Genomic DNA, 16,384 nt, shown 5'->3' with positions numbered 1-16,384 from the left:
TCAGAATTGCCCGATCTATGACTAAAAAAAAAAAAAAAGGGATTAACCTGATCGCTAACCGGCGTAGTGAGAAAAAAAATTAAAAACGTCAGAATTACGTTTTTTTTTTTTGGTCGCTGCGACATTGCATTAAAATGCAACAACGGGCGATCAAAAGAACGTATCTGCACAAAAGTGCTATCACTAAAAACGTCAGCTCGGCACGCAAAAAATAAGCCCTCACCTGACCCCAGATCATGAAAAATGGAAACGCTACGGGTATCGGAAAATTGTGCAAAGTTTTTTTTTTTCTTTAGCAAAGTTTGGAATTTTTTTTCACCACTTACGGTAGATAAAAAAGAACTTAGACATGTTTGGTGTCTATGAACTGGTAATATTTGCACTCAGCTAAGTTAGGGGGTGCTGGTGTAACGGACAAAGAGTCCTAAATCACAATAGTAAGGAAATACACCGCACTCACGGATGGAATATGTTGCAAAAAATTATATAACAATTTATTGTGTACATACACATCAAAAACAGAATGCAAGCATGTGCAATAGAAAGCGTTTATCAATATGATGTTTTGAACCCGCCGGGTTCTTAATCATATCTCGCTGTGGAAAAAAGGGAAGAGCATACAAAAACTATGAAAATCATAATAAATCATATACATGGTTCAAATAGCAGAAATATGTACACAAATGGATTATTATCCATGAAAGTAGCCCCAAAGTAAGCATAAAGAGCCTGTTGGGAACATGAAAAAATATAGAATACACCAGACTAAATAAGTGTAACAGCACCTAAAATCACCAAGTAATGACCAACAAAACACACCGGAGAGAGGCAAGAGAGGTAATTTTTAGCTTGAACTGATATGTAGTGTAATGCAATTATCCCAGCCGGGAAAAAGATTATGCATAGAATGAATTCGCTGTGGGGAATAATGTGATAGATAAGTAAATGCTCGGTATGGAAAGAGACTAAAAAAATATAGTGTGATTAGGGTACCTAATGTAGTTGCATACAGCGTCCAGGTAGTGGTTAAAAGCCACTAAATAGCAGTGCCTGTAGACATGAATATAAATGTGGCGCCGGATGTGACGTATCGCCATGTTGTATGCGCAATAGGCATACAACATGGCGATACGTCACATCCGGTGCCACACAACATTTCTGGCCGATGCCAATGAACTTAGACTATATAATGTAGCGGTTCCCCATCCAGATACACTCGGCACAGCAGGGCGCGGGAGTGCCGCTTCCACACTACTGCCAGCAGGTAAATGGATTATAACATATATTAGCAACCCTGCAGTGGATTTCCCTATACTACAGGACGCTCATTTATATTCATGTCTACAGGCACTGCTATTTAGTGGCTTTTAACCATTGCATTACACTACATATCAGTTCAAGGTAAAAATTACCTCTCTTGCCTCTCTCCGGTGTGTTTTGTTGGTCATTACTTGGTGATTTTAGGTGCTGTTATACTTATTTAGTCTGGTGTATTCTATATTTTTTCATGTTCCCAACAGGCTCTTTATGCTTACTTTGGGGCTACTTTCATGGATAATAATCCATTTGTGTACATATTTCTGCTATTTGAACCATGTATATGATTTATTATGATTTTCATAGTTTTTGTATGCTCTTCCCTTTTTTCCACAGCGAGCTATGATTAAGAACCCGGCGGGTTCGAAACATCATATTGATAAACGCTTTCTATTGCATATGCTTGCATTCTGTTTTTGATGTGTATGTACACAATAAATTGTTATATAATTTTTTGCAACATATTCCATCCGTGAGTGCGGTGTATTTCCTTACTATTATGAACTGGTAATGACCTGGAGAATCATAATGGCAGGTCAGTCTTAGCATTTAGTGAACCTACCAAAAAAGCCAAGCAAAAAACAAGTGTGGGATTGTACTTTTTTTTGCAATTTTACCACACTTCAATTTTTATTTTTTCTCCGTTTTCTAGTACAAGACATGATAAAACCAATGGAGTCGTTCAAAAGTACAACTCTTCGCACAAAAAACAAGTCCTCACATGGCCATATTGATGAAAAAGTTATGGCTCTGGGAAGTGAAAAACAAAAATCGGCTCTGTCATAAAGGGGATAAAAAGTCTATTGGGATCTATTAAAAAGGGAAGGAAACTGGTGACATTTTTTTTTTTTTACTTCAGTGTTTCATCATCTGTTGTTAAGTCAATGGATAAAAAAAAAGTTCAGACCGTTTGCATCAGTTTTTAAAAAGTAAAGGTGGTAAACTAATGACGCCAATGAGTAATTTTACAGGAGTCAAAACTTTACCTGATTTGTGACTGTAGCTTTAGGGCTCACGTATAACAAGGCCGAGTCATATCCAATAGCACTCTGACCTATGTTATTCTATGGGGCATTACGGATCATTTTTTTTTTTTTTGTCTCAAAGAAATGATCTTTTATAGAGACACAGGCATTTAATGCGTTATGTGAGAATCCACATATAGTAATCCACCCTTCTGATAAGGGCTGTTCAGTGGTGGTACTTGACACTGTTATATCATCGGGAGGTTGTTTCCATGTTGTCAGATACCTCCACCTAACTCCCTTTGGGGATGGATCCTACCAGTCGAGTCCAGAGAGAACTTTTTGGAATCATCCAGGAAGGTTTGTCTCTAGGCATTTTTAATAAGCGCATGTCAGAATTTTTTTTTATGTGGAAACATCGGTTTGTCCGGTGAGTCTTCCCCAGCATCTTTTCCTGACTTTGTTGACTATATCAATAATAGCATGAATATAAAATTCACACATCAGGTGCATGGCACTGTTGCTACGTATCTTGATATTACACTTATGGGTGATAGCTCCATGGGAGTTATCCATACATCCCTGTTCAGAAAGGCAACAAGTGGCAATGCGATTTTTGCATGCAAATAATTGCCATCCGCCGCATGTCATACAAAAGTTCCCCGTTAGGTGAGTTTATACATGCCAAGAGAGCTTGTTCTAATGCTTCATTTTCCAGTCAGGAAAGCGAAGTAATTAAAAACCGACTCTGTAAGAGAGGTTACAAAAAATGGATGATAAATAGAACAACGGTAATAGAAGCAAAATAAATGTCCCTACTTTCTCAACCTCGTATAGTTCAAATTATAAGGATATTGTTAAGTTAATACATAAGCATTTGCCAATGTTATACCAAGATCCTGTTTTAAAATTCTTTCAGCAGGATATACGGTAGGTGTGTCCCAAGAAAAGCAAAAAATCTGGGGCATTATCTATCTCCATTGCTATATACTTCCAGTTCTCATAAACCTACTTGGTTAACCTATACTGGGTGTTTTAAGTGTGTTGAGAGAACCTACGGATTGTGCCAGTATATAGGCAGGACGGATAAATGTTAACAATATCACTTTAACCCCTTAGTGACTGAGCCAAATTTTTGAAATCTGACCAGTGTTACTTTATGTGGTAAGAACTCTGCAACACTTCAACAAATCCCAGTGATTTTGAGACTGTTTTTTTCGTGACACATTATACTTTATGATAATGGTAAATTTAGTTCAATATGTTTTGTGTTTATTTATAAAAAAAATATCCAAAATGTGAGAAAAATGTTAAAAAATTAGCAATTTTCAAAATTTGAATTATCCCTTTAATCCAGATGGTCATACCACAGCAAACCATTAATAAATAACATTTCCCACACGTCCGCTTTACATCAACACCATTTGTAAAACATAATTGTATTTTGTTAGCATTTTAGGAGGTTTAAAAATGTAGCAGCAATTTTTCATTTTTTCAAGGAAATTTACAACATTTATTTTTTTAGGGGACTATCCAGGTTTGAAGTGACTTTAGGGGTCCCATATATTGGGAAACCCCCAAACGTGATACCATTTTAAAAACAGCACCCCCTGACATATTGAAAACTGCAGTCAGGTAGTTTATTAACCCTTCAGGTGCTTTTCAGGAAATAATGCAAAGTGGCATGACAAATTAAAATGTGTATTTTTACCACATAAATGCCATTAACTTCTGAACAGATTACTACAACCGTCAGACTCTAAGGCCGCTATTTGGTCGTGAATTGCCATGGCAAACATCAGGACCACACAATCATGATCTGAGGGCACCAATTGGGACAAAGAGGAAGCCCCCACACTCTGTTAACCATTTATAATGATGTAGTCACTATTGACAGCAGCATCTAAGGGGTTAAACATATATGGACGGTGCAAACACTGATCCTGGCTAATGTAGCAAGTCGTCAGCTATAGTGGACAGCCGACAGCTGTATGTGGAGGCTATTCTCTTATATCTCAGGTCAGTTAAAAGACGTATTGGCTGAGCCTGTCATTAAGGGGTTAAAGGAATATAAAATTAAAACCTATAGTAACTGCGGGACCACGCACTTTGTCTATATGGCTACGTGTGTGGCATGCAATAAATATTATATATTCTGCACTACAAGGAGTCTTAAGAAAAGGATAAGCGAGCACATTACTGCTGCAAATTCTGGAACTGCTGCAAACCGTAGAAATATTTCGGGGTTATCTAAACATTTTTTGGAAACGCACAAAGGCAATTCGCGGAGTTTAAATGTTAAAGGAATTGAGAGAGTAACTAGATCAATCAGAGGAGGTGACTGGGAATGTGCACTCTGTTGTCGGGAGGCATATTGGATACTGGCTTTGTACGCACGTTTTCCAGAAGGCCTTAATTATAAAGGTGAAGTAAAAAAGGCAGCACACTGCAGCGCTAAAACATGTAAACTTGAAAACACGAAATTTGAACTGCATTACTGCACTAGAAATATGAAAAATGAAAGCTTTTAGCGCATAAAATGGCCAATTTTATGTGTACCTGGTAGCCCCTTTACGGCATCTCTCTTATACCAGGTCCTAAACTTGCCTTACCTCGCTGAGAATAAACGTCTCCATCTGAATGGGTGCATGTGAAACCTCTTCTTAGACTAAAATTCTCTCTCTCTGTGGAGGGGTATTGGACCTGCTGTATTTAAAACACCTGAAGCTAGGAGGCGGAGTGCACGATCAGAAGGCTAAAGAATACATTTCAAAGTGTGCTGCCTTATTTACTTAACTATATACGAGTTGGCGACTCTAGGTTCAGCACCTGTTCACACTTAGTCTATGTTTGGATGTGCCGGTCAGGTTTTTGAAATGTATTCTTTAGCCTTCTGATCGTGCACTCCGCCTCCTAGCTTCAGGTGTTTTAAATACAGCAGGTCCAATACCCCTCCACAGAGAGAGAGAATTTTAGTCTAAGAAGAGGTTTCACATGCACCCATTCAGATGGAGACATTTATTCTCAGCGAGGTAAGGCAAGTTTAGGACCTGGTATAAGAGAGATGCCGTAAAGGGGCTACCAGGTACACATAAAATTGGCCATTTTATGCGCTAAAAGCTTTCATTTTTCATATTTCTAGTGCAGTAATGCAGTTCAAATTTCGTGTTTTCAAGTTTACATGTTTTAGCGCTGCAGTGTGCTGCCTTATTTACTTAACTATATACGAGTTGGCGACTGTAATTAATTATAAAGGTGATCTTATATTTTTATTAGATCGCTCTGCCGTATCTTTGTAGCACTCGGCTAACATCGTTCTGTTTTTTTGTGCATATGATGAATGTCTTGTGTACCATTACCATTCGGTGTAAAAATATTACTTTTTTTTTCCAACATGTGGGTTTTTTTTAATATAAGCTCAGCTATGCTAATTTGCGAAAACGGGTTTTCAACTAATCCTATTCATGTGAAATGTCTTCACACAACGTATGCATGTGTTAAATATGTATATACTTATTATAAAATGCATTTTCATGATATTGTGATCTTATGTATATGAAGGACTAATTTCCCTCTGGTTGATATGAGGTTATAGTCCTTTCTAATCAATTACATCTGCTGTTGTGATGGATATAAGGAACTGTTCACTCTGTTTGTGGAAGGACTGTTTTTACTGGGTTCGAAACGCTTCAGGCCTATGAGGGGGTCCCCATGACGTTGTTTTTTTTATTGCTAAAGTTGTTTAACCCCTTAATGACAGACAATATGTCTTTTAACTGACCTGAGATATAAGAGAATAGCATCCCCATACAGGTGACAATTCAGCAGCTGTCAGCTATACACTATAGCTGACAACTTGCTGCATCCGCCACGATCAGTGTTTGCACCGTCTAAATCTGTTTAACCCCTTAGATGCTGCTTTCAATAGTGACTACATCATTATAAATGGTTAACAGATTGTGGGGGCTTCCTCCTAATCCCAATTGGTGCCCTCAGCTCATGACTTTGTGGTCCTCATGTTTGCGATTGGCAATTCATGACCAATTTCTGGCCTAAGAGTCTGCCGGCTGTTCAATATGTTAGAGGGTGCTGTTTTTAAAATGGTATCACTTTGGGGGGGGGTTTCCAAATATGCGGGTCCCCTAAGGCTATGTGCACACGATGCGGATTTTGCTGCGGATCCGCAGCAGTTTCCCATCAGTTTACAGTACAATATAAACCTATGGGAAACCGAAAACGCTGTTCCTATGCTGCGGGAAAAAAAACACGTGGAAACGCAGCGGTTTACATTCCGCAGCATGTCAATTTTTTGTTCGGATTCCGCAGCGGTTTTACACCTGCTCCATAATCGAAAAATGCAGGTGTAAAACCGTAGTGGAATCCGCACAAAAACTGCGATAAATCCGGAGGAAAAACGCAGTGTTTTTGCCCTGCGGATTTATCAAATCCGCTGCGGAAAAATCCCGTAGGACCATTCTACCTGTGCACATACCGTAAAAGTACTTCAAACATGACTAAGTCCCAAAAAAAAAAAAAAAAAAAAAAATTTTTTTGTAAATTTCCTTGAAAAATTACTACTACAGTCACCCTGCGTCCTGCCGCTTGTTGGTGACCGGCGTCACCACCCCCTGTGCGCCTCATGGACCGGCGGAGGAAACCTCCAGGTAGCCGCCGCTACCTATTACCGACCACTCCATTGAAAAGAGAAGAGGCAGGCTCGGTAACCTGAAAGCAGACAAACAGAGCCCTCCCTTTCCTACACTCCCTAGTGGCTGACAGATAGTGTGTTAGACATCTCTTTACGTCTAGTGTGTGTAGAGCCTCCTCTTTTTTGTTTTTTGGATTGGGGCAAAAAGATGGTAACGCTATCTCTTGAGATCTGTGGAATTTTGACGCCACTTTGGGAAGGTAAGAAGGGTCAGTTTTAAGGATTACTCTGTCATCTAATATTTGGGTTAGAGGTGGGTAAGCTGATAAGGCCTGCAGATCACTAATCCTGCGAGCTGAGGTTAGGGCCACCAACAAACAGCTGTGGGATCCCCGTCGGGGACAGGAAACCGAACTGAGGTGGAGGAGAGGTCCCGCCTTTTTAACCTGTGGGTTTCCTGTCCCTGAGGGCGGATCCCTCTCTCTCTCGTTAGTGCCGTCATGGGGTAAGAGAGAGGACTGATATAAATAACCATGGTACCGCTGGAAACGTCATCTTGTCCCGCAAAAAACGAGCCACCATACAGCATAATCAGCAAAAAAATAAGTCCTGAGAATAAAGCGATGCAAAAATAATTATTTTTTTCTATAAAATAGTTTTTATCGTATAAAAGCGCCAAAACATAAAAAAAAAGATATAAATGAGGTATGGCTGTAATTGTACTGACCCGAAGAATAAAACTGCTTTATCAATTTTACCAAACGCGGAACGGTATAAACTCCTCCCCCAAAAGAAATTCATGAATGGCTGGTTTTTGGTCATTCTGCCTCACAAAAATCGGAATAAAAAGCGATCAAAAAATGTCACGTGCCCAAAAATGTTAGCAATAAAAACGTCAACTCGTCCCGCAAAAAACAAGACCTCACATGACTCTGTGGACCAATATATGGAAAAATTATAGCTCTCAAAATGTGGTAACGCAAAAAATATTTTTTGCAATAAAAAGCGTCTTTCAGTGTGTGACGGCTGCCAATCCTAAAAATCCGCTAAAAAACCCACTATAAAAGTAAATCAAACCCCCTTCATCACCCCCTTAGTTAGGGAATAATAAAAAAAAATGTATTTATTTTCATTTTCCCGTTAGGGCTAGGGTTAAGGCTACGGTTAGGGTTGGGGCTAAAGTTAGGGTTAGGGTTTAGATTACATTTACGGTTGGGAATAGGGTTGGGATTAGGGTTAGGGGTGTGTCAGGGTTAGAGGTGTGGTTAGTGTTACTGTTGGGATTGGGGTTAGGGGTGTGTTTGGATTAGGGTTTCAGTTATAATTTGGGGGGTTTCCACTGTTTAGGCACATCAGGGGCTCTCCAAACGCGACATGGCGTCAGATCTCAATTCCAGCCAATTCTGCATTACAAAAGAAAAACCGTGCTCCTTCCCTTCCGAGCTCTCCAGTGCGCCCAAACAGTGGTTCTTCCCCCACATATGGAGTATTAGATTTCTCAGGACAAATTGGACAACGACTTTTTGAGTCCAGTTTCTCCTGTTACCCTTGGGAAAATACAAAACTGGAGGCTAAATTTGTGAAAAAAAAGAATTTTTATTTTCACGGCTCTGCGTTATAAACTGTAGCGAAACACTTGGGGGTTCAAAGCTCTCACAACACATCTAGATGAGTTTCTTAGGGGGGTCTACTTTCCAAAATGGTGTCACTTGTGGGGGGTTTCAATGTTTAGGCACATCAGGGGCTCTCCAAACGCAACATGGCGTCCCATCTCCATTCCAGTCAATTTAGCATTGAATAGTCAAACGGCGCTCCTTCGCTTCCAAGCTCTGCCATGCTCCCAAACAGTGCTTTACCCCCACATATGGGGTATCGGCGTACTCAGGACAAATTGTACAACAACTTTTGGGGTCCATTTTCTCCTGTTACCCTTGGTAAAATAAAACAAATTGGAGCTGAAGTAAATTTTTTGTGAAAAAAAGTTAAATGTTCATTTTTTTTTTTTTTTTATTTTTTTTTTTAAACATTCCAAAAATTCCTGTGAAACACCTGACTGGTTAATAAATTTCTTGAATGTGGTTTTCAGCACCTTGAGGGGTCTAGTTTTTAGAATGGTGTCACACTTGGGTATTTTCTATCACATAGACCCCTCAAAATGACTTCAAATGTGATGTGGTCCCTAAAAAAAATAAAAAAAAAAAAAAAAATTGGTGGTGTAAAAATGAGCAATTGCTGGTCAAGATTTAACCCTTATAACTCCCTAACAAAAAAAATTGTTTCCAAAATTGTGCTGATGTAAAGTAGATATGTGGGAAATGTTACTTATTAAGTATTTTGTGACATATCTGTGATTTAAGGGCATAAAAATTCAAAGTTGGAAAATTGCAAAATTTTCGCCAAATTTCTGTTTTTTTCACAAATAAACGCAGGTAATAGCAAAGAAATTTTGGTACTATCATGAAGAACAATATGTCACGAGAAAACAATGTCAGAATCACTGGGATCCGTTGAAGCGTTCCAGAGTTATAACCTCATAAAGGGACAGTGGTCAGAATTGTAAAAATTGGCCTGGTCAATAACGTGCAAACCACCCTTGGGGGTAAAGGGGTAAAGTTTTGGAAATAATTTTATATCCAAATCCGGCTCTAAACTTCTCCACAACAGTATCACGGACCTGCCTCTTGTGTTCCTTGGTCTTCATGATGCTCTCTGTGCTTCAAACAGAACCCTGAGACTATCACAGAGGAGGTGCATTTATACAGAGACTTGATTACACACAGGTGGATTATATTTATCATCATTAGGCATTTAGGACAACATTGGATCACTTCAGAGATCCACAATGAACTTCTGGAGTCAGTTTGCTGCACTGAAAGTAAAGGGGCCCAATAATATTGCACGCCCCACTTTTCAGTTTTTGAATTTCACAAAAATTTAAAAAAAAAAAAATTTCGTTCAATTTCACAATTGTGTTCCACTTGTTGTTTATTCTTCACTAGAAAATTACATTTGGTATCTTTATGTTTGAAGCATGATATGTGAGAAAAGGTTAAAAAGTTCCAGGGGGCCGAATGCTTTTGCAAGGCACTGTGCATCACAATCTCTCAATATAAGTCTGAGAGCGAGGCTATCATAGACTTATATTTATTAGTGACCTCCAGATTACTTCATGGAACAGCTGGCAGGTCACAAACTGCATGATATGGACTGTAGTGGCGTCTAAAACGCCGGAAGGTGAGTATCAAACGGGACAGGGGACTTAGATTTTAAGCACCACTCCAGCGGTGAATTTAGAAAAAAAAAAACACTAGTGTGGTGCTTTTAAAAGGAATTAGGTTAATCTTACTGCCAATCAAACAAACCGCTTCAGTGAGATCAGAACTAACATGGTACAGCAGAGGTGAACTTTGTCTCATTACACACAGTCTCTGTAATAAGACATCAAATTGTAGATTTTGACCCCTTTACCCCCAAAGGTGGTTTGCACGTTAATGACCGGGCCAATTTTTACTATTCTGACCACTGTCCCTTTATGAGGTTATAACTCTGGAAAGCTTCAACAGATCCTGATTATTCTGACATTGTTTTCTCGTAACATATTGTACTTCATGATAGTGGTAAAATTTCTTTGATATTACCTGCGTTTATTTGTGGAAAAAACAGTAATTTGGCAAAAATGTTGGAAATTTCACAATTTTCTAACTTTGAATTTTCATGCCCTTAAATCACAGAGATATGCCACACAAAATACTTAATAAGTAACATTTCCCACGTCTACTTTTCATCAGCACAATTTTGGAACCAAATTTTTTTTGTTAGGGAGTTAAAAGTTGACCAGCAATTTCTCATTTTTTACAACACCATTTTTTTAGGGACCACATCACATTTGAAGTCACTTTGAGGGGTCTATATGATAGAAAATACCCAAGTGTGACACCATTCTAAAAACTGCTCATCTCAAGGTACTCAAAACCACATTCCAGAAGTTTATTAACCTTTCAGGTGTTTCACAGGAATTTTTGGAATGATTTAAAAAAATTAACATTTAACTTTTTTATTCTTTCACAAAGAATTTACTTCAGCTCCCATTTGTTTTACTTTACCAAGGGTAACAGGAGAAATTGGTCCCCAAAAGTTGTTGCCCAGTTTGTCCTGAGTACGCTGATACCCCATATGTGGGGGTAATCCACTGTTTGGATGCATGGCAGAGCTCGGAAGGGAAGGAGCGACGTTTGACTTTTCAATTCAAAATTAGGTGGAATTGAGATAGGACACCATGTCGTGTTTGGAGAGCCCCTGATGTGCCTAAACATTGAAACCCCCCACAAGTGACACCATTTTGGAAAGAATACCCCCTAAGGAACTTATCTAGATGTGTTGTGAGACCTTTGAACCCCCAAGTGTTTCACTACAGTTTATAACGCAGAGCCGTGAAAATAAAAAATCTTTTTTTTCCACACAAATTATATTTTAGCCTCCAGTTTTGTATTTTCCCAAGGGTAACTGGAGAAATTGGACCCCAAAAGATGTGCAATTTGTCCTGAGTACGCTGATACCCCATATGTTGGGGTAAACCCCTGTTTGGGTGCGCGGGAGAGCTCGGAAGGGAAGGAGCACTGTTTTACTTTTTCAACGCAGAATTGGCTGGAATTGAGATCTGACGCCATGTCGCGTTTGGAGAGCCCCTGATGTGCCTAAACAGTGGAAACCCCCCAAATTATAACTGAAACCCTAATCCAAACACACCCCTATCCCTAATCCCAACAGTAACCCTAACCACACCTCTAACCCTGACACACCCCTAACCCTAATCCCAACAGTAACCCTAACCACACCTCTAACCCTGACACACCCCTAACCCTAATCCCAACCCTATTCCCAACTGTAAATGTAATCTAAACCCTAACCGTAACTTTAGCCCCAACCCTAACTGTAGCCTTAACCCTAGCCCTAACGGGAAAATGAAAATAAATACATTTTTTTTATTATTCCCTAACGGGGTGATGAAGGGGGGTTTGATTTACTTTTATAGAGCCCCTGATGTGCCTAAACAATGAAAAACCCCCCAATTTTAACTGAAACCCTAACCCAAACACACCCCTAACACTAATCCCAACCCTAACCCTAATCCCAACCGTAAATGTAATCCAAACCCTAACTTTAGCCCCAACCCTAATGGGAAAATGGAAATAAATACATTTTTTTAAATTGTTTTATTTTTTCCCTAAAGGGGTGATGAAGGGGGGTTTGATTTACTTTTATAGCGTTTTTTTAGCGGATTTTTATGATTGGCAGCCGTCAGACAAAGACGCTTTTTGTTGCAAAAAATAGTTTTTGCGTCTCCACATTTTGAGAGCTATAATTTTTCCACATTTTGGTCCACAGTCATGTGAGGTCTTGTTTTTTGCGGGACGAGTTGACGTTTTTATTGGTACCATTTTTGGGCACGTAACATTTTTTTGATCACTTTTTATTCCGATTTTTGTGAGTTAGAATGAACAAAAACCAGCTATCCATGAATTTCTTTTTGGGGGGGCGCTTATACCGTTCCACGTTTGGTAAAATTAATAAAGCCGTTTTATTCTTCGGGTCATTACGATTACAGCGACACCTCATTTATATCATTTTTTATGTTTTGTCGCTTTTATACGATAAAAAATATTTTATATAAAAAATAATTATTTTTGCATCGCTTTATTCTGAGGACTATAACTTTTTATTTTTTCGTTGATGATGCTGTATTGTGGCTCGTTTTTGGCGGGACAAGATGTCGCTTTCAGCGGCACCATGGTTATTTATATCCATCTTTTTGATCGCGCGTTATTCCACTTTTTTGTGTGGCGTTCTGATAATAAAGCGTCGTTTTTTGCCTCGTTTTTTTTTACGGTGTTCACTAAAGGGGTTAACTAGCGGGACAGTTTTATGGGTCGTGTCGCTACGGAAGCGGCGATACTAAATGTGTACTTTAATTGTTTTCTCTTTTTTTTCAACAATGCCCCCACCCCCCCTTTTAGGATTTTTTTTTTTATACATGTAAATATATATATATTTTTTACATTGCCCCAGGGGGAGACATCACATTATAGTGATAGATCACTGATCTGACACGTTGCAGTGCACTTTGTCAGATCAGCGATCACACAGGCACTGCAGGAGGCTTCCCGGCGCCTGCTCTGAGCAGGCCCTTGAAAGCCACCTCCCTGCAGAACCCGGAAGGCCTCCGTGGCCATTTTGGATCCGGGCCTGCAGGGAGGAGGAGGTAGGAGACCCTTGGAGCAACGCGATCACAGTTGCTCCGAGGGTCTCAGGGAAGCACTCAGGAAGCCCCCTCCCTGCGCGATGCTTCCCTGTGCCGCTGGAACGCAGTGATCATCAGTGACCGCTCCTGGAACATGGTGCCGGATGTCAGCTGCGATAGTCAGCGGCTGATCGGTGATGACGTAATATCCCGTCGGTGGTCATATTGGCCCATTCCACATTGACTGGATAGTACGTCAGAAAGGGGTTAAAGTATCATTTAACTGAACTTTCTATGACTCTACGTACCCATGTAGATGGCTAAGGAGGATTGAACCTACTGACCGATTCCCTTTAACCAAACTATTCTTTAATTGACCTTTCTTTCTTTTTTTTGTCACCTTGTAGGCACATTTTGGACTTAAACTGTTTCATTGTACGTAAACAGTTTCATTTTCTGTTGCTGTCTCTGATTTATTGAAAGACAATGACTCGTGACTTCAAACCTGGAGATTTAATTTTCGCCAAGATGAAGGGGTATCCTCATTGGCCTGCTAGGGTAAGTTAAGTTCTTAATTTCAAATCTGAATTTATGCATTTCTATGAATATATATATATTTTTTACATACATAATTTAGTGTCTAAGTTTCAATACCCATGTGCTCACTACAGGAATTTGTTCATATTGCCATTTAACTTCTTAGATGCTGTCAATGGTGACTGCAGCCACTATGAGCTGAGGAGCTAACCCTAGTCCTGGTTAGCACCTTAAAGGGAGTCTGTCACCCCAAAATTCAAGAATGAGCTGCGGCCACCGGAATCAGGGGCTTATCTACAGCATTCTGTAATGCTGTAGATAAGCCCCCAATGGACCCTGAAAAATAAGAAAAATGAGTTAGATTATACTCACCCAGGGGCGGTCCCGGTTCCGGTCCGATGGGTGTCGTGGTCCAGGTCCAGCGCCTCCCATCTTCATGCGATGACGTCCTCTTTTCTTCCTGCCGCGTAAGCGTACTTTATCTGACCTGTTGAGGGCAGCGTAAAGTACTGCAGTTCACAGGCGCCTGGAAACATCAGAGAGGCCCGATGCCTGCACACTGCAGTACTTTACGCTGCCCTCAACAGGTCAGATAAAGTACGCTTACGCAGGAGCCGCAGCAGGAAGAAAAGAAGAGGATGTCATCGTATGAAGATTGGAGGCGCCGAACCCGGACCGCGACGCCCATCGGACCCAAACCGAACCGTGAGTAAAATCTAACCTGTTTTTCTTATCTTTCAGGTTACAACTGGGGCTTATCTACAGCATTACAGAATGCTGTAGATAAGCTCCTGATGCCGGTGGCCGCAGCTCATACTCGAATTTTGGGGTGACAGATTCCCTTTAATGCATATGGACTTATAAGTGTGGTACATCTTTGTTGTAATTTGCAAGTGTGCACAGTTTCAGAAGCTGAGCTTTCTTGAGACGCTATAGATGATGCATATATTTCAAAGCAGAGGTCTCTCACTAACAGAAGTAGCCCGAGTGAAGTTATAATCACTGCTGCTCACCATTTATGTGCTGCGGTCAATATCTGACCAGTTCATGTGCATCATCTCCCATAAGCAGTTGTGAGGGTTTCTGCTGTGTTGGCATGTCGGGGACTTTTCAAATGTGAAATGACTTCCACAATCTATTCAGCCAAAATTGTGCTCCAGAACTCAATTGGCGTTCCATCCCTTCCAAGCCCTGCCATGTGCCCAAATAGTTTTCCACCACATATGGGGTATCTGCGTACTCAGAAGGAAATGGATCCTAAAATCTATTGTCCATTTTCTTTCTATACCCCTATGAAAAAAAATCTGAGGCTAAAGCAACATTTTTGCATTTTTTCATTTGCACAGCTCAACATTCTAAAATTCTGTGAAACTCCTGTGGTTCAAGGTGCTCGCCACACCTTTTGAGAAGTTCCTTGAGGTGTATACTTTTCAAAATGGGGTCACTTGCGGGGGTTTTCCACTGTTTAGGCACATCCGTGCCTAAGCAAACGTGAAATGGCATCCACTATCTGTCAGCCATTTTTGCATCCCAAAAGCAAAATGGTAAGAGTTTGAAAACTGCTAAATTCTTCTTTTTTTTGGGGGGGGGGGGGGGATGGGGGGTCAAATTTTCATAAATACAGGTGCAACTCACAAAATTAAAATATCAAAAAGTTAATTTATTTCAGTTCATCAATACAAAAAGGGAAACTCCTATATTAGATAGATCACCATTTTTAATGACTTATTTCAGTTGTTATTTCTGTTAGTGTTGATGATTATGGCTTACCACCAATGAAAACCCAAAAGTTATTATCTCAGTAAATTAGAATACTTTATAGTACCAGCTTGAAAAATTGATTTTAAAATCCGAAATGTTGGCCTACTGGAAAGTATGTTCAGTAAATGCACTCAATACTTGATCTGGGCTCCTTTTGCATCAATTATTGCATCAATGCGGCGTGGCATGGCGGTGATCAATCTGTGGCACTGTTGAGGTGTTATGGAAGCACAGGTTGCTTTGATAGCAGCCTTCAGCTTGTCTGCATTGTTGGGTCTGGTGTCTCCCATCTTCCTGTTGACAATACCCCTTAAATTCTTTATAGGGTTAAGGTCAGGCAAGTTTGCTACAGTGATAATGTTGCTTTTAAACTAGGTATTTGTACTTTTGGCAGTGTGGACAGGTACCAAGTCCTGCTGGAGAATGAACTTTCCATCTCCAAAAAGCTTGTCGGCAGAGGGAAGCATGAAGTGCTCTAAAAATTTCCTGATAGACGGCTGCACTGACTTTGGTCTTGATAAAACACAGTGGACCTACACGAGCAGATGACATGGCTCCCGAAACCATCATTGATTGTGGATACTTAAAAAACCAGCTATTCATGAACTTCTTTTGGGGGAGGCGTTTATACCGTTCTGCGTTTGGTAAAGTGGATAAAGCAGTTTTATTCTTCGGGTCCGTACGATTACAGCAATACCTCATTTAATTTTTTTATGTTTTGGCGCTTTTATACGATAAAAACTATTTTATAGAAAAAATAATTATTTTTGCATCGCTTTATTCTGAGGACTATAACTTTTTTATTTTTTCTTTGACGCTGTATGGCAGCTCGTTTTTTGCGGGACAAGATGACGTTTTCAGCGGTACCATGGTTATCTATATCCATCTTTTTGATTGCGTGTTATTCCACTTTTTGTT

At 39.9% G+C, this 16,384-nt stretch overlaps 1 protein-coding gene across 6 annotated transcripts in view; it reads left to right on the top strand.

Annotated features, from left to right (window-relative positions):
• PSIP1 (PC4 and SRSF1 interacting protein 1) overlaps positions 1-16,384 on the top strand; it is a 221,445-nt gene that overhangs the window by 15,441 nt on the left and 189,620 nt on the right. For all 6 annotated transcript variants that reach the window (XM_069765186.1, XM_069765205.1, XM_069765216.1 and 3 more), the window contains exon 2: positions 13,576-13,726. In XM_069765186.1, coding sequence (XP_069621287.1) covers positions 13,655-13,726 — 72 coding nt within the window. In that variant the 5' untranslated portion in view covers positions 13,576-13,654. The remainder of the gene's footprint in view (positions 1-13,575; positions 13,727-16,384) is intronic.

The sequence above is a fragment of the Ranitomeya imitator genome, chromosome 1 (assembly GCF_032444005.1).
Source record: "Ranitomeya imitator isolate aRanImi1 chromosome 1, aRanImi1.pri, whole genome shotgun sequence".
Classification (NCBI taxonomy): Eukaryota; Metazoa; Chordata; class Amphibia; order Anura; family Dendrobatidae; genus Ranitomeya; species Ranitomeya imitator.
Note: the sequence above shows the minus strand (reverse complement) of the source record. Positions and strands in the feature narration are given on the sequence as shown.